Genomic DNA, 21,920 nt, shown 5'->3' on the forward strand with positions numbered 1-21,920 from the left:
AAATGTCACACTATTTATAACATATTTGTGTCCTTTTTTTATATTCTCTGTTGGCCTGTCTCTTTTCCACTGTGGTATCCTTGACTGACATAGTCACATCAAGATGTAGCATGTGTTTGAATAATTAAGAAAATACAAATAAAAGTTATCTTTATTCTAGTCCATATTTTTCCATTACTCAACCACCAAAGATAACAGTACCATTTCACTACTTCCCTTTACATTCTATGGAAGAAAAATGCTCTTAGTTTTGCAGTGGTTTATTAAATCTTGCAAGTCCGATTATTTGCCCCCAGAACTTCCCCCCTAAGCCTCAGAAAATCGTTTCAGCGATATCCAAACTCATGCCAACTTCCTGGCTTCTCGGCCGCAACCCATCTGCGAGTGCTCTGCTAAGAACCACTTTGAGACTCTCCTTGAACCTCTTCTTCTTGCTGCTTCCTACAAAGAAGTAAACAAGGGGGTTGATGCTACTGTTAACGGTGGAGAGAACAATGGTGACATGGTTCTGCTGGCTGAGCAAAGACGACCAGTGGTGGTAATTGAGAAGATACAACAGCCTCATAGGCATGGCAAAGATGAGGAAGACAATGACTGTGGCCACAATGATGATGTAGAGCTTTGATGAGTGAGGTCTCAGGGAGTTACGATGAATCCTGATAACCAAGATCAGGCTGGACAGAATCATTAGAGGAATGAAGATCATGAACGTCAGGATCCATGTGAAGATGAGCATTGCTTGGCAATGGTTGGCTTCATCAAACTGTTCTTTTGTTGAATCATCTTTGCATGTTAAATACTCGGCTATTGTCATCAGAAAAGACAGAGTCCACAGAATTGCGCACACAATTGCTGACTGGTGCTGTGACCGGTGGCATCGGTACCAGATGGGGTAAACAATAGACAGACACCTCTCAATACTGATGGCTGTCAGGAGATAGAGACCAGTATTATATCCAAGAAGGAAGACAATAGACAGTGTGGTGGTTACATAGTAGTAAAAACCATATGCGAATCCAAAACCAGCAATGTACTCAATTGACAGAATAAATGTACAAAACAGTAAGGAGATGTCAGCAATGGACAGGTGTGTGATGTACGCAGTGAATGGGTTTCTTTTGATCTGGAAGCAGAGGCACCAGAGGACAATTCCATTTTCACAAAAACCCAGGAAGGAGATGATCATAATTACCCAAAGTGGGGTCAATATCTCCCAGACCCTTTCCTGTGTAGAAATGTTTCTGTGCATTGAGATGTTCTCTGTGCCTTCGCTGGGATGAAACGTTATGTTTGACTCATCCATGGGGAAAGCTCAAGTTTGGATAGCACAGCTCTTCCTTCTGCAAATATGTATAAAAATATACTGTGAATATTGTGTGCTCCTCCCCTCCCCTTGTTCTTTCTACCTTGTGGACCCTGGTTTTCTGGTCATACCTGAAAGTCTTAGCAAAAGGAAAACCATCTTTGATATACTAATGCTAGCTGAAACCCAGCTGGAACTATTCTCAGCAAGTATTAAAGATTGCTAAGCCCATCATGCTAGGAGAAATACTGAGCTTTCTTCTCTGTGAGCTTCAGCGTGTGGATGCTAAACCACAGCTAAAGAGATGTCCTTGAAGAGCTCTTGGACAAGCAACCTTTCTATCACATTGTGAAGTTTCTTGATGTAGTGGTCAGAGGTTTTATTGGTGTTTCTTAGCACAGCACTAGATTGTTCCCGGACAGGGCTATTAAGCTCCCTTTGAAGCTAATGGCATTCATTTGAAGTTATACATATGTATTTCAAGTGAATTTGGCTCATACGTTTTTGTGTACCACAAAATTTTGTGTATGAAAAAATTTGTATTAATACCTTTTCCAGGAAGGTTTTAATTAAATAAGTAAAATTAATACGCAGTTACTCATCACTCTATTCCCTCCAGGTGTGGAGGTAGAGGGTATACAAAATGCCACTGTTTGAGACAGTTGTATTTGACCAGCTTTAATTGTAAAAAGTATGCAACCATACAGTCATAGAATATCCCAAGTTGGAAGGGACCCACAAGGATTATCGAGTCCAACTCACTATACCAAATTTAACCATGTTTAAACACACTGATTCCACTTAACAAAACTGCAAATATCCTGCAAACAATTACAAATCCAACCCATCACAAAGTGAAATAGTTGTTCAGGTTCCCTGTCATTGTTATAATGTTTATAACAGCTGTTTTGGATGAAGTTTTCCTTTTCTATGTCTCTTTTTACCCCATAAGAGAGAATAAGCAGCACTGGCTTCAGACTATTTTCATTGTTATGTAGGAATATGTCATGCCTGCTTCCCTGTTAGTTTCCTACCTGCCCCAATCAGGTTCTGGGCACTTGCTGATTCAGTGGTGTTAACAGGGACTAACTACTGGAAATAAGCTTGTCCAGCTGCCTTGGCTCATCTGTATATGCAGCCCTGGTGGTTAACATGCCATGCTGGGAATTTACCTATATCCTCAAGCAGTCAAGAACATCAAATGCTAGGGGAAGAAGTTTTACTGGGGTTAACTTTTGCAGTGAATACTTAAACAGAGTTGTTGACCCCAATCATAAATTTTCACTCATGAGCCATGGCTTTCCTGTGTTCACTTGCATCTTTTTAAGAAAAGGTATCACACCCTAAAAAAGAGCGTTCAGTAAATAATCTGGGGAGCCTCAGGGCTTGCCGGCATTTAAACCCGCACAAAAATGGTAATGATGATCTCACCTGTATGTTGACTGTGCCACCGTCTGATACTCAGTCGGAGGGAACAAACAACATAGCTGGAAATGTGGTAGAGAAGTGAGTGTGAGTGCAACGGGTAAGTGAAGTGACTGGAGTGAGTGGGAAGAGTCCCAAAAGCAGTGCTCTGGAAACGCTACAGAGGGAGGGTGCTCAAAAGCTGTGCTGCTGGAAATGTAGTAAAACTTCATAGGAGAAAAGGAGAGGAGAATATCTATATACTTCAAGGGTTAGAGGAAATAGAAAAGGGAAAAAAATTTAAAAAAAAAAAAATATATGAAAAGACCCAAGTCTCTGCCTCTGAAGAGTAAAATGAAGAGGAAAAAGTTCTGGACTTACTAAGGTCATTCCCACATGAAAGCATTCAGAGATGAGCATGGAAAAAATCTTCTTCCAGATACATCCGTGGTGAGTTCAGATTTCCCTGAAGTTGTTGAAGAACGTCCTTGAAGAAGCTGAAGGTTACCTTCTCCAACCATTTGCCTTCGGTGAGAGGGAGAGCAAATAACCACTTTGACCATGGCTCCCTCAAAAATAAGTGTGCAGTTGTCCCATTGCTCAAAATGACTGAGGCATGCCAAGCAAAGGGCCCCAGGCTCTTCATCTGAGGCTGTGCTTCAAATGGCATCACTCAGTATCTGGCAAGTCATCTGTCTGAGAGCCTGGGAGTTAACTATTGTGGGAACTGAATGGCAGTACATGGAAAGTTGTCCTGAGCTCCTACAATACCAAGAGGCACAGTTTAAATAAACAAACATGAAGTGAGCAGGAAATCTATTTGGGGATAATAAAAACTGAAGGAAAAATGTCATTTTAGAACTTCACCAAACATCATCTAAAACAATGCAAGTTGATTTGTGTATTTGTTTTATATTGCTTTTTAGTATAAGAAGGAGAGAAAGGGAGAAAGAGAGAGGGAGAGGGAGAGGGAGAGGGTGAGGGTGAGAGAGGGAAGGAAGGAAGGAAGGAAGGAAGGAAGGAAGGAAGGAAGGAAGGAAGGAAGGAAGGAAGGAAGGAAGGAAGGAAGGAAGGAAGGAAGGAAGGAAGGAAGGAAGGAAGGAAGGAAGGAAGGAAGGAAGGAAGGAAGGAAGGAAGGAAGGAAGGAAGGAAGGAAGGAAGGAAGGAAGGAAGGAAGGAAGGAAGGAAGGAAGGAAGGAAGGAAGGAAGGAAGGAAGGAAGGAAGGAAGGAAGGAAGGAAAACCAATCCACAGAGAAAAGAAAATAAGCTAGTCCTTTGAGTTAGTCTCATATATACATTACTCTTGGTAAAAGTCATACCCTGAGATTATTCTAAAATAAAAAATAAAAAGGAAAAAGTAATATGAAGCTAAAGTCTGTTCTTGAGATTTAAACAGTCTCCCCTGAAAAGTTCAAATAAGCCTAGGAGCAGATAAAAGTCCCTTGAGGATGTCCCCTGCTTTTGCCCCAAGTATTAGGTTGTTTTTATATTCAGATATTAGCAGAACAAACATTCTTAGCCAAAAAAGGAGAGAGTTTTCTTGGTCTTCTCCTTTAGATGTTTCACTAAAACTACCAAATCCCCAAATGGGAAAAGCTACTAACTAACATGAGAAATAAATGACCCCAAAGGGAGGGTCAAAATAAAGTTAGGAAAGAAACAGACTAAAGTGAAAACAACTTCTAATTGCTTTTGGTTGGTTTAAGTTGCAATCTACCTTACATTCAACGGCTATAGCACCAAAAATTTCAAGGTGCCTCCAGAAAAGAAAAAAAACAAACTTGTTCCCAACCCATAAAATGAGACATGTATGTGAGCAACGAGAATGATCATTGTAGGAATGCATTAGTATTTCAAGAGTGAGCAGCTACCTGTGTCCGTGGTCTATTCAGTCTTCTGTGAAAACGCATTCCAAGACCAGGAATGCCCTAGCATCCATCCCTCCACTGGGGCCAGTGATTTCTGGTAACTTTCATACGCACACAGTAAACATACAGTTCCTTCAAGACTGGTACCAATAGTCATCCTCAAAATGGCCAGGGCAGCAGTGTGAAACCTGATCTAGAGGGGAAGAGATCACAAACGCAACCTGCCCTGCTGACCTCAGGAGCAACGGGAGGATTGAATAGGGCAGGGGGACCCTGTGCCTGCTAACTGATGGAGTATTCACATCAGGTGCTGCCAAGAGATGGAGTGGTTACTTCTGAATCAGTTTAACTATTCAAATATTGAAGAAGGGGAGTGTGATAACAAGACCTGGAACCCCAATGGATCTTGGAACTAGAAATGAGTATCAGCAATAAAGTCATGATTGCCAATACAGGCATTCCATTAATTTAAGTCTAAACTGGTTATAGAGCAAGATATGGCATGAATGATAATTTATCTCAAAACTTTTCAATTAGACGCTGACTTGGTGGGACAGAGCAGCCTTGCCATAGGTGTAAATTGAATGTACACTTTCAAATATCCTGCATGTACATAGCTGGCAGCATTGCTTTTTTATTGTTTTGCTTTGAGCCTTTGAATAATTTCATGTTCTTGTGTCTTTGGTTACTGGAAGGAGAAGGCAAAGTTCTTTTCAAGAACTTGAAATTCTTTCATTAATAATAATAATAATAATAATGATGATGATGATGATGATGATGATGATGATGATGATGATGATGATGATAACAACAATGTAGGACAAAATTAGGAGCAGTAAACCAAATTAGAGGGTTTTATGGGGCTGATACAGGTGCTAGTATATAAAGCAGCCTCCATATGGCTTGGAGTCAGCTCTCCTAATTACATACTTGCACGAACCATGTAAAAACTCTAAGGCATGAGCTTTGCCAGTGCCTTCAGGTGGTACATTTTTTTCTGACGGTCATTCAGTCAATAGGCACTGTCAGACAGTCTTGTCCAGCCTTCAAAGTGTGGCAGCAACTTCTTCCTCTTCTCCTCAGCAAGTCTTCAGAGCAGAGAGAGAACTAGGGATAGACAGGCCTGAAAATAATGTGCAGAGCTCTGTGAATCTCTGGAAAATAAGTGTGATATTTGGTTCATGACAGCATTGCCTAGGCTGGTGGCAGGCTAGTGGAAGTGTTTAGCTCAAATATTTAAATTCAGTGGCTGACTTTCCCCTGAACATGGAAGGATCAGGAAATAGTCCTGCTCAAGGCTTGAGCTGAACCTTCTTTTTTTCCCAGCAGCACAGCATAGGGCAGCATGCCAGTTGTAGCTGTTTTAGCTGAGTGCTGCCTGGGCACACTTCTGCCAGTGGGGCAGGACAGCTCCAGGCTGACACCACTTGTGCAACCCCACAACCAGAGGTGAAATCAGCCAGCTGGGATTGGAAGCTGGATGGTTGCACTCATGTGATAGCAGGTGGTGGAGTTCATCACCTTGGGTGCATTACACATGATGTTCGGGATCTGAGCTTGTGCCTCTGCATCCCACCAGAGCTGGTGAGGAAGCAGGCAGAGGGAAATTGCAGGGAGTTTCCCACATCAGAGAAGGGTAAGGAGGTGCAGGAGAGTAGGACAAAGTGAGGAGCTCTTAGTGGTGCTGTGAGCTTGAAAGAAACTAATGAAAATGAACAAGGTTTCCTATTGCCCAATTTATTTATTTATTTATTTATTTATTTATTTATTTATTGGGAAGGGGAAAGGAAAAATATTAAATATACTTTTAAAGTTGTGAAAAGGTATTGTTGGACAAAGAAAGCAAAGCATATCTCTACTAAAACCCTCAGTAATTTACCTCTCAAAGAATCTTTGTGACGCGTTTCTGATCTGTTGGTTTAGAAGAAGAGTTCTTTGTAAGAGGAAATACGTTCCTGCTCTCCACCAGACTCTTACCAAGCCACACAGAGAGGGAACTTGGGCATCCCTTCTCTTTTTCTCTCTGACCTTAATAAAGTACAAACCAGCTGTCTCCTTTCTTCTCAAACCAGGCTCACTCCCTTATGTAATCTACTGCAGGTTGCTCTTTGCCTGTGTCAATCTTTGGTCACTATCAGTCAGTCCCCTGCAAAGCCTCAACAACATTTTGTTCCCTATTTCCCTCTTCAGAAGAAATCCACACAATCCTTTCACAAAAGCTTGCTAATTCAGCTAGCTCCTATCTTTAGATATCTCCTATCCTACACTGAATGTGAGGAGCCTCCTTGCAGCAGGCCTGGGTTTTAAAGGCTGCACAAGCCTCTCTGTAGACCTACCCTTCAGTGCTAAAGTACATAGTGGTGGCAGGTCTTGTTGTGGAGAGGGTAGAGTCTGTCCACAACAGAAATCATGCCTTTGCTAAAATCAAGTCACAATTTTGCTAAAACTGTCCAGTCACTGGTGGCCCAAACGCTAACACCAAGCCCAGCATCATGACACATAAGGGAAAATACACTGCACCTGCCTGCTGACAGCCCCTCCAGCTACCAAGCGTGAGGGCCACTGCTGCCACGTAGCGTGAGGAGTTACAGGAAACACTTTGTGATAACCTCTGGGGAGACAATGCTATAAGAAAGCTAGTAATAGCCTGGCATATATGAGTGACTAGTATGGGCAGCTTAGACCACTTCAGCTTCAGTTGTGCAAAGCAGAAGTTACAGGATTAGAAAATATCTGAGACACATGAGAGATGAGTCAGAGCTTTCCATGATAAAAGGTTGGAAGAAGTATTCTGAGTGCCAAGCAACCAATAAACTGAGCTTTTACTTTGTTTAGGTTGAGACAAGATGGTCGTGCCCAGTGACCTTATATAGACAAAGACATTTTGTATTACTGGTCAAAATATTGAACAAATGCCCTGGTGTCCTGGTGCTCTGTCATTCAACCTGCGTTGATTCTGGAGGTTCTCTTCTAAAGATGTTCAAAGCTTTCTTGAAACAGAAGTGCTGATCAGACTGAGTTAAGAGAAGTGCCTGCCCTAGTAATAAAGAGTGCCCTGAAATAATCTTTACTCCTGATTGCACTAATCTGTTTGTCTTTTTTCTCCTACCCTTCTTTTTATTTTTATTTTGTATCACATAGTCAACACGTACATGTATTTCCAACCTACCACAGAATTAGCCATTATTCTTTATTTGCTCTCTGCATTTCAGGAATAGGTGGTTAGGTAAAACCCTTAGTACCCATTACTGTAAATATTCAGTGCCTTAGTCTGGATTCACTGAACACCCATGATTTTTCAGCTGAAGTCTGGTGGTCCACCTATATCCCTGAACTCTGCTCCTACTCACAAAAGAAATAGCTCTTGTACTGAAAAATTATTAAAAGAGATGGTAACTGCTGTATGGAGGTGTCAGCACTTCAAAAAATCAACACAGATGAAGCATTGACAGACTTTTCTGAACACCATTTAGACTCAACCAGGACAGGTCTGTGATTCCTCAGGGCAACATCTTTGCAAGTCATCTAATGGCATGCTTGCAAATGTTATTACTGTGTATGGACATTAATTATGTAATAAGCTGCAAAAAAATGGACCTTAGTAGTGGCATGACTGGAAGAGCTTTATGTTATACGATGCTGGGATTTAATAAAGCAATTCCTGTCTCAGCTGTGAAAATAGTCTAAAAGTCCATGGATTAATTTCCTAATCACAATACTTTAAAATCAACATTTCATTGTGGATATCCCATTATGGTTATATTGCAGAGAAAATGTAACCCAGTTTTCTTATGTCTCATTTCTTCTTTACCAGATGGAATTCCCCACAATTCACCATGGAATGGGGCTTTGTAATACAGCTCTCTTTTCTCTTCCTGGTTGAGAGCCTGACTGATAGACACAAAATGGAGCACAATGCACCAAAACATCACTTCAGAAGTAAAATACTTTTTTCTACTTCAGGATTTTTCACAAAATCTTGAACTTTTGAAAAGGAGAAAAGCTTAAGTAGCCAAACATTTTTATATTAGTAATTTTTTAATTATTATTTTTAAGCGGCTTCTAATACTGACCTCTTTTCAAAGACAAAATATAGACTCAATTAGTATTTTCAAGCTCATCCAGTAAAACAAGCTCATGCAGTAGGTTTACTACATAAAGCCAGAAGGTTACTAAACGAAAACACTGAATCAACTCTCTCTTCTAACAAGGGTATGTCCTTAGAGTAGATCTAGAATCCTAAAATATCAAAAAGCCATTATAATTTTTGCAAAATGATATTTATAAAGCATTGCAAGTGTACAAAACAATAGTTCTGAGGGCAGACACCATGGGACCTATGTTTACTTTGTGCCAGACTTCTTTATCAAAATTTCTCCTCTACAAAATGGTAGTAATATGGCAGCACTGGGAGGATAGCTTGAAGTTTGTGAGGTGTTTCACTAGCACAGTACATGTAAATATAAATAAATATAAATATAAATACATGTAAATATAAAAAATACAAGGAATTCACCTACTATTTCGACCTTACTAATGTAATAATGAAGTTTGATTCTATTACAATAAAATCAAGTGGTCTTGGCTTTTTTACTTATATTTCCACCTTTTCCAACTTTCTCCCCTATAGGATTGCAGGCTCAGGGTTTCTGGCTCCCACAGTGATGTGGTGGCACATCTTGTCAAAGCTTCAGCAGCAGCATCAATCGGCTGTGTCATCAGCTTACTTACAGAAACAGGATTGACTTATCCTCTTCTATTCATAGATTAGTTTGGTAACAGAATTTGCTCTGCAGAGTTGAGATAACACAAAATATGTTAGGTAATGGACATCAACAAACTCAACTGAAGCTGGAAATAAAGATACTAAAGTTCTGCATTTTTTAAAAACATCACTTCTTCCTGCATTAAAACCTCAGGTTCATTCTTCCTCTGAGGTGGAGAGGCTAAAGACACCACAGCAGTCTCCCTCCCTATAATAGGGATTTCCAGCAACTAAAAAGTGATGAGACTCGCTTGAACTATTTTAAAATCTGAGTCTTTTGTTAATAAAAATTATTTTCCTCAGAAGTATGTACTCCAAGTACTGTTGTTGCCTCTGTTTCTTGCTGAACACATGTACTAGGACTACATTTTTAATTCCTTGGCATGCTTTCCCTTTATCTTTCTATGTCAAGGACACACAGTGTTCTTTCCCCAAGAATGATGCCAGAATTTTTTGTTTGGCTCTTGGCCATGCAATACATGCCACCAACCACAATGGGGCCAGCTGCAGGAAGGGGCTCAGGGCATAACCCAGGTGGGCACCAATTTCTCTGTGTGCAGCCCACAGTGTGACAGAGCAGAGCTGAGTTGGCTGTGCAGCTGAGAGCCAGGGTAGCACCGAAATGTCTGGATTGCCACCAGCCCCCTCACCGACACTGTCCCAGTAAAAATTACAGGGTATAGCCCCAGAAAGGATGCTGCACTTTTTACTGGTCACAAGGCACTTTGGTTAAAAAGCTAGAAGGCTGGCAACTCTCTATCATCCTGCCTGTTTCTCTGTCTCACTGACCTATATTTCTTTCTCCCAGTCTGTGGCCTAATCATCTAATACTCTGTTGTGGTTTACACACACCCATGTTCCCACTGATAGGAATATACATTCTCATTTAGGAACAGAGTTCGCAAGCATGACTCAAGGCACACTTAACAACAGATTGAGTTTTCTCCACCTATGTTGTCAAGCAGATTGTTCTGCTGTGGCACAAAGAGATCAGACCCTGATCTAAGATACTCCCTTGGTGCCTAATATCGATTGACTGAAGGAGACAACGAGGTATCAGTCACACAGCTAGACGGGGCCTCCTCATCAAGGGACTGTGCGGATGGGTGAACTTCTGAAGCTGGTGCTACAGCAGCCACCCTGTGCAGTGGTGGTGAGGGAGGCTGTGGCAAGGACCCATGCTCAGTGACCCTCTCCCTGCCACAGAGAGCTGGTGAGATGGTCTGTGTGTGTGACAGGGAACTCCAGCTAGCTGCCTCAAGAGCCACACAAGGCCCCGTGCCAGGCGGACAAGGCAGTGGGGCTCATCTCTTCCTGTGGTGTACAAGTCCTCAGAGCCCATGTCTCCTGCACGATGTCCTCTGTTTTGATGGCTGCCTTGTGACAGAGGAGGTGATACAGGAGAGTGCTGTAATCACATGTAAATGTGCATGTGTTGTTCCTGTCACCTGTGGTAGTTTCCATGTGTATCTATTACTGTGGTTTTGGCAAAGATAAGCTACAGGACAGAATTTGCTGGCCCAACAGGGAATGAGACCCTGGCTACTTGATGCTTTCTCACCAGCTTGGTGATCCCAGCTAACTAGTTTTACAGGGGGTTCTTGCATCTTCTGAGCTACTTGAGAAGCTGGTAAGCATACCTGAGTGTGGGATCAGGGTGGAGCCTCTGCACACAATGACTTTGTATGGTGTACAAACCACTAACTCTTCTAAAAGGCAAGCTGAGTTCAGCATGGTGTAAGCACATGTTTTAAATCACGTCACCTAAATTCACGCATATGTTCAGGCACTTTGTTCAATCAAGGCTTTAATGTTTCAGTTTTCACATTTTCATCAGCTGGCAAGAGACATCTGAGAGGGTGGCACTGTCTGTCCCGTACCACCAAATGTAAACCTTCCTCTTGATGATGATAAATGACACGTGCAGGTTTCCTGAAGACATGTTGTGCCAGGCAAAACAAGGCCAGGCTTTTCAAGCATTCAGCCCATTGTCTCAGTGGTGAAACAGACTTCCCCAGTGGAAATGTGATTGTGTAAGCCTAATTATACCTTCTGGCTTCAGAGAACAAGCCTTTATTTCAATGCAACATTAAAATAAAGGAGGCACATGCCCTGCCCTAATTCACAGTCAAGAGCACTCTCAACTACAAGTAACCTGCACTATCTTTGAGTGACAGTACTCTCTTTTTCACTTGTTACTCACACATCTCAAAAACGTTCATGTATCACAAGCAGATCAGCCTCTTGTATCACTCTCAGACATGCATGTTGTAGCATCACAAGGCAAATTGTGTGTTTGTGTTTTGAAAAGCCTTTCTTTCCATAGAAAATGTTGCATAAGAATCAAAATTCTCCTGGAACAGGCACAGGTGGCCCCTCCCTTCTAGGGTCATTTCTTTCTCATATGCCAAAGCCAAGCTGTTTCTCATATGAGGATTTGGAAACACTTCTGGGGCAAGGAGGGAAACCATTTCCTTTTTGAGCCTCTGCCCTAGTCCGTTCTACTCTTGGATAACTTCACAAGCTGATAGATGTAGAAGCCAGAGATGCCCTCCTGGGGCTATGCAGAGGCCTGGGCTGCCAAATCTTCCCTTTGACGGATGATTTGAAAACAAACAGACCCTAAAATAGTATTTCTGCCATTGCATTGGCTTCAAACTTTCAGCCCTGTGTTGATTACACCAGGCAAAATGGGCAGAATATACAGTGCTAAAATGACAGTTGTCTCCTTTGTCCACCATTTTACTCCTATGTCCACAGCTACTGCTTCTTCTTCTTCATCTTCTACTTCTTCTTCTTCTTCTTCTTCTTCTTCTTCTTCTTCTTCTTCTTCTTCTTCTTCTTCTTCTTCTTCTTCTTCTTCTTTTTTCTTCTCCATTTTATCTCTTTCTTGACTTTTTGCTCTGTCCGTGCTCTCAAAATCTTTGTGCTGCAGTTCTTTCCAAATGTTAACTTCCTTCTTCTGACCACTTGAATTGCTAGACAAGGCTTGAAAGACTGGGAAAACAAATAGGGAAGAATGAAGGAAAGGAAAAAAAAAGAAAGAAAGAAATATAAAAGAACAATGGGGAGGGAAAGAAAAAAAAAAAAAAAAACACCTTTTTTTTTCTGAGGAAAAAAGTCATATGCCATCTCCTTTACCTCAGTGCAGCCAGAACCTTAAAAGCATGCTGGTGTTATTCAAGAGAAATTAAGTTATTTTCAAGGTGTATCTTCAACATAATAATTACTGCAGCAGCCAGCACAGCAAAGGATGTTGGTGTTCCTCTAGCCCTGCTCAGGTGCAGTGAGGTTCCACCACCAAGCAGTCCTCAGCAAAACCATAACCTCTTGGAGAGCCAGTAGGGCCTGAGAATAAATCAGCTTCTTGCTTTCCAAATGTAGCAGCCAGGCTCCGTGAATGTTTTCTGTAATGAGTGCATTGGGTAAACTCTGACAAGGAGTAGTTTCTAAGGTGATTATGAGAGAATTTTCCTCAGTACTGACCAAAATCAGGTGCTTGCCTCCTGGCAGTGACCAAGGAGACGTTGTGTCACGCATCTGGACTCTCAGGATCCGCTTACTCAGTGACATCCATATGCATGGCCAGTTCTCCTTCTTTCTTCCTTAGGCAACATCAAGCAAAATTGTGAGAAGATGGCTTGTCTGATCCTGCTCGCATTGAAATCTCCAGCAAGCTTGCCCCTCGGCTTGGCTGGGAACAGAGCCTTTTGTTCTGTAAAATGGAGAAAGACTGCTCAGAATGCACATTTTTTTCTTCCAGCTTGGAAATGACACAGTCACTTTTGACAAACGTTATCTAAAAGTGTCAGAGCACATTACCCTGGCTGACAACTTTCTCTCATCTCTAATGTGATATAGCGTCTAGGCTGGAAACTGAACCAACTGTCAGAGGAGCACTGTTTTGGGACAAGCTGGGAGAAGAATGGGCATAAAATCCTGACCACCTTAAGGAGGGTGTATGATGAGCTTGAACATGGGGTTTATGATATAATAAGAAATTGGACTTTGAAATATAAAAGATCCCTTCTGGTCCTTGTTCCCAATTACTTCAACACATTAGTGTTCTCACCCCAGTTTAGTGGAAAAAAAAATAATATATATATATATATATATATATATATATATATATATATATATATATATATTCTCCTTTTTATCTGTTCCAGAGAGAAGTCTCTGCTCTTGGAAACTCCACATTCAAGTACTGTATCTGTAGCACTGGTAAAGATCTGCTTATTTAATTTTCAGCTGGTTCATGGGTATGTCCGGGACTTTCCATTCCTGTAAGACCAGCGCAGCCTTCAGTGTCCCGTGTGTTTAATTTTGCATGTCTTACAAGAAGGAGAGTTGTCTGAGGAAGAAAAGGACCATCTCCTGTCACTGCCTGGAGACCAGAGCTGCCTTAAGCTTTTGCAAAAACACATGTACGCCTTTCTGCCCTCAGTTCCGCTTCAAGGGAGATGAAAAAGCACGTGAGGCTTCCGGGAAACCCACATCCTGCCTCTGCAGGGACAGCAGGTGTGGGCACTACGAGCATATAGCATAAGCTATAGCAAATGCCTCCTGCCCACTTCGCCTACAAAAAGAAAACTAATTTGAATCGTAATACTGGTTTGTTTATGGTTTTAAATCAATGACATCAAATACTCATTTTTTCAGAGTCTTTTTAATTAATGGAGTATACAAAGAAGTATTTAAGCAGTCTAAAGGGTTCTTTCTGTTTCATTCAAAATTCGGAGATCAAATGCACCAAAATAAAGATTTAATCTCACACTTAATAAATCTTTTTCTTTTCTTTTGTCAGTTTACATAGTGTCATTTTTAAAGACTGATGGCTGACTTTTACTTGTATTTATTTACTTTAAGAACTCCCTGTGGGCTGTCTGAATGCAGACTGATGGTGGTGCTTCCCCGTTGATGACAGGAGATAACCCAGGACGTCCTGGGAAAGCTGGTGATGACGGAGCTGTGTAGTTTCCTCTCATCAGGCATATTGAGACACAGCGACTGCTCCTGAAGGAGATAAATGTCGTATAGCAATACAGCTGACTGGACTTTATGTCATGGCACCACCTCAGGTCCAGGCAGAAACAGAAATGTCCTGCTTTCTGCTTTGTGACCGAAAGAAACAAGCATTTTTTAGGATTTGCTTAAAAGGGCCATTGTTATCTTTGCCTCTGCCTTCTGCAGCCATGCTGATATCCCAGAGCTTGTCACTGGCCTGATCTTCATTTTCTCACACAACCTGTCTCTTAGACATAGATTTTCCCTCTGCAGAAATACTCTCTCGTTGGGTTGGTGCAGAGCTTTCCTGTCTTTTCTATCCTGGAGACAGGGAACAGCCTCTCAGACACTCAGAATTTCCAGAGCTTCTCCTCTGCTGCCTTCTCCTGGCTGGGGTCCAGGGAGGACAGTCCCACTTGCTTGACTGAATTCATTTTTTTCCACCACAGTCACAGCATGTGATGCTGATGCTGTATTTCAAGCACCTTATGTTTCCTCATTTTCTCTGTCTTACTCTTGTCCAGTGTCAGCCAGCTGCCCTAGTCCAGAACAACTACCAACAAAGCCTCCAGCACAGTGTCACAACCCTCAGGATGCTCTCAGCCAGCCCCCAGCCTCCTGTATTACCACTATTTCTCCAAAGCTGATGCAGGGGCATGGCAATGCCTCTTGGACAGGCACCAGCAACAGAAAAAGCCCATCCAATTGCTTCAGCAGAGGACACCGGAGAAAGGGATGTGCAGGCATTCTTCACGGCCTGACAAGGCAGGGCCAAAGCACTGGTTTTCAGAGGAAAAATATTCAGTCCTCATTTCCCTCACAACTTTTATCCTGTAACACTACCATTACTGCTACTGGTGCTACATCTGACTGAAGTGTGTGCTCTACAGGTCAGGCAAGCAAATCCCACAGGAGAAAATAACAGGAGTGTGGGCAGAGCCCAGGCTGAGCTGCCCGGGTGCTGGCACAGGCACTGTGCTCTCCCTGGGCTTGTTTCCCTCCATCAGCTCCAGGGCAGGCCTGGGTGAGTTAGGCTTTGAGCACTCCACCTGAAGAGCAAGCGTAGGTGAGATGCACTGAGGTCTGCCCAACTTATTTAGGAGCAGCGCTTACTTGAAATGGAAAATATGGGAGGACCACACAGTGCAAAGGAAAGGCAACTGAAGAAACGTGACCAGACGGAGGAAGGTGCCTTGTTTGCTTCCACAATGCCTCTTTGTGCTGTGTATAAACACACATGGCATTGAAAGGCATTTGCAAAGCAAAGCAGCTCCATGAACACAAGTTTTCTTCTTTCCTCATCAAGACTTGGTTCTGCTCACTTTGTAAATATTTTCAGTTATTTTAATTAGCACCAAAGTGCAACAATTCTTGCAGAAATTACCTTCTTCCAAGTAAATCTTTTCTCCCTTTTCCTTGTAATAGGGATGAAAATAATTCAGTGAGCACAAGCCTGTGAAGAAGATGAACTTGCACAGGTCTATTTTAATTTCTATTGAATATTTAGAGCTGAAATCAGCACACCCAGAACTGAAGGAATCATTGCTGCACCCCAGCTAGATCCTTGGAGACAAATTACCACAAAGAAGTTCATAACTTTCATGGAAAATGTAGGTCTCAATCCTGCAAAGCAATGAATGTTATCAGCTGTTATTACCATAAAAGCAGTAAAAGATGTCTGCTGCTTTGTAGAATCTGTTTTGTATTACAGTGTTTGTTTGTAGGGTCTGGGTTGTTGTTTGGTTTTTGTTGTTTGTTTGTTTGTTTGTTTTTCAGTTCTATATAAATATGAGCAAAATACATTAGATAACAAATAGTGCAAGATCAAATGAGACTGTGAGTTATGTATTTATATATGTGTATGTTTATGTGTTAACACAATTCATTAATTGCCATTTTAACAAAGAGGGACACAAATTATTTTGATTTCTGCCTTTGTGTGCTCTAAAAAATCCACAAACTTTTAGGTTACATAAACATGACTTTAGCAAGTTGTTGTGATTTTTTTTCATTGGTGACAGTTATGATTTTGTCTGTTTGACTTCTATTAATAGTACTTACTAGCTGACCAAACACCTTATAATACAGATAATTTGCTAACATTTTGACATTTGCTGGATCCACAAGAGAAGAAGTATGCTTCATTGCTTCAGGGTTCTGGGTTATTAATACCCATGCACATAAGTAAGGTCAGTAGGTCCACACAGTACTTATTTTTTTCTAGTTAATTCTTTGCAAGCACTGCTATTTAAATGAGAATATCTGCTGTGCCACCAGCTGAATACTGTCAATTTAGACATTTGCACAATTTTCAGAATTTCACTTTAACCTTAGAAGCAGTCCTCTCTAATGAGTAACTTTCTCCCTGCAAGAAATTATTTTTACTTTCCCTCTCTCCTATCTGAAATGAAATCTTTGCAACCCAGCTGTAATGGAGAACTGAGAATCACTCAGTAAAATATCTGTAATAGAATATGCAGAACAAAAATGCATATCAGCTTCTGACTCTAGGGTGTTCAATAAACCTGTCTCTCCTTTGGTGAAGTGATTTAATTAAAGTAACGTTCAGAGACTCTCTCTTTTCTGTTCCTAATATGTGGGACTCATGAGAAATTAAGTTCTTTGCAGTCACTCTGAATTATAATACCTAGGAAGGTAAAAATTACTTGATTAGATGATGATATGTTTCCATCAGTTGCAGTAATGCAAACTGATGGCAGAACATTCCCCTCCTGCTGAGAGAAAACAGCACGTGCTTCAAGTGACACCATGGCACAGTAAAACACCACGTTGTCCCTGCTAGCAAATGACCAGCAAGGCTGAACAAGATCAAGTCACATGGTTTAGAAGACAGCACATTATTTCTGAAGGCAGCCTTTGCCAATTTAGTGCTTCCCAGCACCATGTTGGGATTAGGTGGGTATGGTAACATCCTCTGGTTTCTTTGCTTCGAGATGAAGAGGAGGAAATGTGCTGCACGTGTCTTAAATATGGTCATCATTGATTTTGTCTTTCCCTTCAGATGCCTTGTTAGATACAGGCTGGCACTAACAGACCTGCGGTCACCTGTTCAGAGAAGTTCCTCAGCTATCTCCATGCTGGGCATCATTTTCTCCACTGGGGACAACACCAGGCTCTTTCCCTTGACAGCCATCAGCACAGAGCAGTGCCCAAGCATCCTGTTCCCCTTACAGTGCCAGCACAGGTGGCCTGAGCCTCTCCTGCCTGATCAGCAGGATGAGGCATTCCACTACGTGAAGGACTCACAAGCCCTGCTCTCAGGGCTCTGGAATAAGCAATGCAATCGTCTCCATTTCCAACATAAATTTCCTAAATTTACACACACACACACATGGTTCTCTCCAGTCTGATCTTGTTCATCACTGTCCAAAAGAGGTCTCTGCAGCAGAGGCCTCATATGAGGCTTTCCATCACCATCACTGTCACTGTGATGGTATTCCTCATCTTTGCTGTGCCTGTCAGACTCACAGGCATTTTGAAATGCGGGACTCCTAAATCAGTGTCATTTAGACATTTATAAAGACTAGATTTCTAAAGTCACTAAGTGAGATTGCCCAGAAAGATTTGTGAGTCTTCAGTGCAAGCAGATGTGAAGGCTCTGTGAAGGATCTCTGCCTCATTCTGGGGGCTGGAGCAGTGCTGTGGGTGCACTCTGCCAGCAGCATCTCCCTAGGAGGGAGAGGCAGGATGGGTCCCCAGTGATGCCTTTGGAGTCGGGGGGCAAAGTGCTGGTACAAAGCCCATTCCAGGTGGCAAAGGCTCTGGAGGATAACCATAGGGAGAATCCACCCACACGCACAAACCAGAAAGACATGTTCCAAAGCATGGACCACAGAAACCGAGCATGGTGCCCAGAAGGAGGGTGGGAAGGAAGGGGAGCAGCAGGACAGAAGCACTGCTCCTTGCTGCAGGCCGCCAGCTCCTCTCCCGGACTGCACCAGCCCTCTTGCCTGTATCTGCTGGAAGGGCTGGGTGGGCTTTGTGCTGCTGGGTGTTGTTAGCCTGAAGCAAATTGGAGGGTGAACTTGCAAAAACTGGAGAAGCAGTGACCTTCAACGAGGAGGAAGTGATGTGTAGGTGAGGCCACCCAGTTTCACCCCAAAGGTCAGCAGTAGCTAACTCCTTCACATCACCTCAGGTTGCTGCCTTCCTCTCTAAATCCTGCTTCTTCTCCAAGTCCCTCTCCCCCGCTGAGAAGAGGCAAAGCCAATCTCTCTCCTGCACGCACTGACCCTGGCAGCTGGTGGGAGCCAACAACTGGGAGGAAAGGATGGGACCAGGGTCCTCCTGTATGCTTGCTTTTGCCTGCAGTGAGGCATATGCCCTGGTATGTGTGCCACCAATTTGTGACCATTGCTGTAGCACAAATACTATTAATAAAAATAGCCCACAGACAAGCTTGTCCTGCCTGGGAACTGCCTGCAGCAATGGGATGGAGCAGTGCTTCATGCTGCAACAGCCCTGCCTCCTGCTCCACGCGGTGTCCCTCATCACAGTGACCCAGCAGCCACCGACAGAAGAGATTTGTTCCTCCAGGTGCCTCTTCCAGAGTGACAGCACTGGAAGCACAAAGGTAAAGAAGACTGGTGACAGGTGCCTATGGGATTAGGGAAGAGCTCCAGCTGCCTCTCTGTCCCCCATCACCACGCTCTTCTGTCGTGCCAAGTCATGGTACATGCAGGATGTTCATCAATGCAAGCTGAGATGCATGAACATCCCCCCTTCACGGGGATGCCTCTGGCTGCAGACAGCCCCCAGGCACTCCTGGCTCAGCCGCCAGCCCCAGCCCAGCCCCTGGAGCCCAGCACGTCTCTGGTGGCACCAGTTCCCATGACCCAGCAGCCCTATGGAACAATTACATCAAGCTGCTCCGCTACCGCATCCCAGGGGAGGGGGCAAATTTCAAGCACTGCAGGCGGCTGTGGGAGCTTGTGGGTTTGCAAATCCTCTTCTTTGTGTAGGAACAGCCACGCCTGCTGTGTGTGTTATGCACAGGACAAATCAGTTCCGGTGGGTGAGTGAACATAGCCTGTTTGGCTATGCTGGCTGCAAGCAGTTTGTTAAATAATGAGAAATTTTATAGCCAGCACGACCTTTGGTAATAGAAAACTGGAGGCAAAGCAGAAGTTTCTAGCAGCATCTTTTAGAGAGAACGTGCCACAGCTGCGTCTAGTATCACTAGTATCACTTTGTTCCAAGTCTTAGGGAACAAATAAAATATTCTGTATCAGTTCAAAGTACAGAATGAGAGTTGCTGATCATTCTTCAGCAGTTTTCACTGCTTAGAAACCCAGATGAACCTCAAGGGTGTTAGTAGGTGGGACCAGGTCCAGACTTAGAATTACTTCAGGATTTCTTCAATTTGTGTATGTCTTGGGTGGCATTAAACAACTTATTTTCATGTTTTAAATAGCCTGTTTTCCTCCTTTTTTTTTTTTTTTTTTTTGTTTGTTTGTTTGTTTGTTTGTAACCTGGATGTGTTTTGCAGGACATCATACATTTCTCCTGTATAGTAACCATTACCCATTGTAGATTTTCACCCCATAGATGTTTTAAAAACAAGCCTTATAGCACTGGAATTGATTTTGTTTGTTTGTTTGTTTGTTTGTTTGTTTTTACCAAGTGAGTTGCTGCTGCTATTTTCTTTTAAAATCTGTCTGGAGAGGACCTTATACAGGTCTCTCTATGATACCTGTATATATACACTCCAGAAATAGCAAGTCCACCATCAAACACTGGTGCTTGAACGGCAGCCAGGGGCATTCCTGCATGTGGTGCTCCTGCCTGAAGGCCAGCAGCTTCTGCCCAGATACCCCTCGGGGTTGGGACTGCTCCACGCTCTGTACCCGAAGGTGAGCCTGAAAGTGCTCACACAGCACTTGGAGTACTGGTTTTGTTAAAACCAGTTTAAACCACAAATCAGAGCAAGGCAGGTTTTGCAGCAAGAGAAAACATTCATGAGCTCTGCGAGACACTCAGCATAAGCTCTCCCTCCTCCCCCAGGCATCTCTGCAGTACGATTCTTCACCACTTTTCGTGGACTCCTGCCTTGAAACAAAGTCACAGCCCCCACAGAAGAAAATCTTTCTTTCTGTCACCCCTGCCTGCTTGTCCTCTCCTTCCAGTCTTCATCTTTGCTGAGGCCCCTTTCTGCCTGCCCTGGCCTGTGTCCCACAGCCTCCCTCATTCACCTTCTGCCCCACCGATCCCCATGTCTCTGGGGCAGCAGGCAGCAGCCTCCCTCCCGCCTCACTGCTCACTCACAGGCATTTTAACTGAATACATCAGACACCCTCACCAGAACAACTCTCTGCCAGCACTCACAGGGGATGTGTGGCCTAGCCCTGGTTATGGTTCTGATGGTAGCCACCTCTGCTGCCAGATGCTGGAACCCGCCTCAGGACACCTCCAGCTGGCTCAGCGTGACTCAGGAGTAATTATTGTTATTGCAAGGAAAACCAAGAGATACAGAGTCGTGCCCTTCCCAGAGTGGCTGGTCTGCTTTCTCCTTCAGACACTTGCCTTACAGGGGACCTGACCAACACAACTCTTCCCTTCCAAGCGCTCCCTTCTGTCATGCCCTTTAGTTAAGCAGAATGGATGTTGGAACAAGTATGTCCACAGCATTTGATCCACTGCCCCCTCAATGAGTCTTCTGGAGAATGGAGGCTACAGGAGGTAGTGGAGTATCAGGAAAAAGGAAGATCAAATGAGAAAATCAGAGTCAGGCCTGGCACTCCACATGGAGAACACAAACATGTTAACAGAGCAGTTGCACAGAACAGTTTTCTCGTGTTGTCTGACAAGCCCAAAAGCATACAGAAATTTCCTCAGTTGTTTGATCAGCATACAAAGTTCAGACTCAGCTATGATGCTGCAGCACAGCCAGAGCAGCCCTGACTTGTTGGGCTACGTAGCATCAAGAGGGTGAGTGACACTGGCCCTTAGTATGGTGCTGTTCCTCTTGATTCTTTCAGCAAGGTATCCATAACCTTGCTCTTCCAATATGCAGCAAGGTTTTCAGCTACAGTGTATTTTGATTGAATGCATAACATTACTAAGAAATATTAATTCACACCACTATGAAACAGAGGGATATATAAAGCTTTCTTCTATACAAAAACTATACATTGACTTTAACCAAGAAGTAAATTCTGCTCTCCTCCAGTGCCAGTAACTGGAGTATTGCCACTGAAGCCAAGAGCAGATTTTTGTTTAAAAAAAAAATAGTGATAGTTTGGACTCTTACATTTATGGCACCATAGACTTTTTGCATAATTGAATGGTGTTTTGATGTTTGTTTCTTTTTTTTTTCAAAGCTAATGGCAATGATAAAATTCCTCAACAAAGGTCTGGCAGGATGGTATTTCTTTTAATGTGAGGCAGTGCTGAGCTCCTCTGCTGCAAGACTTCTGTTGTTGGTGTTCTGCAGCAGGAGATGCCCTGAGAGGTTACCTGCCAGGGGCAGAGAGGTTAACTCAGAAAATAGGCATCTAATCATGAAGATTTAAAAAAAAAAAAAAAAAAGTATCAAAAATCAAATTGTTCTTA

The 21,920-nt window shown here is 42.9% G+C and overlaps 1 protein-coding gene across 1 annotated transcript; it reads right to left on the reverse strand.

The window, feature by feature from the left end:
* Positions 1-313: 313 nt before the first annotated feature.
* MAS1 (MAS1 proto-oncogene, G protein-coupled receptor) lies at positions 314-1,303 on the reverse strand (the record flags this gene model as incomplete). Its single annotated transcript, XM_084285249.1, has 1 exon — positions 314-1,303. One exon carries the CDS (start codon positions 1,301-1,303, stop codon positions 314-316), a length of 990 nt encoding a protein of 329 aa, XP_084141375.1.
* Positions 1,304-21,920: the final 20,617 nt, after the last annotated feature.

This window comes from Netta rufina (genome assembly GCF_964035555.1).
Source record: "Netta rufina genome assembly, chromosome: 3".
Taxonomy (NCBI): domain Eukaryota; kingdom Metazoa; phylum Chordata; class Aves; order Anseriformes; family Anatidae; genus Netta; species Netta rufina.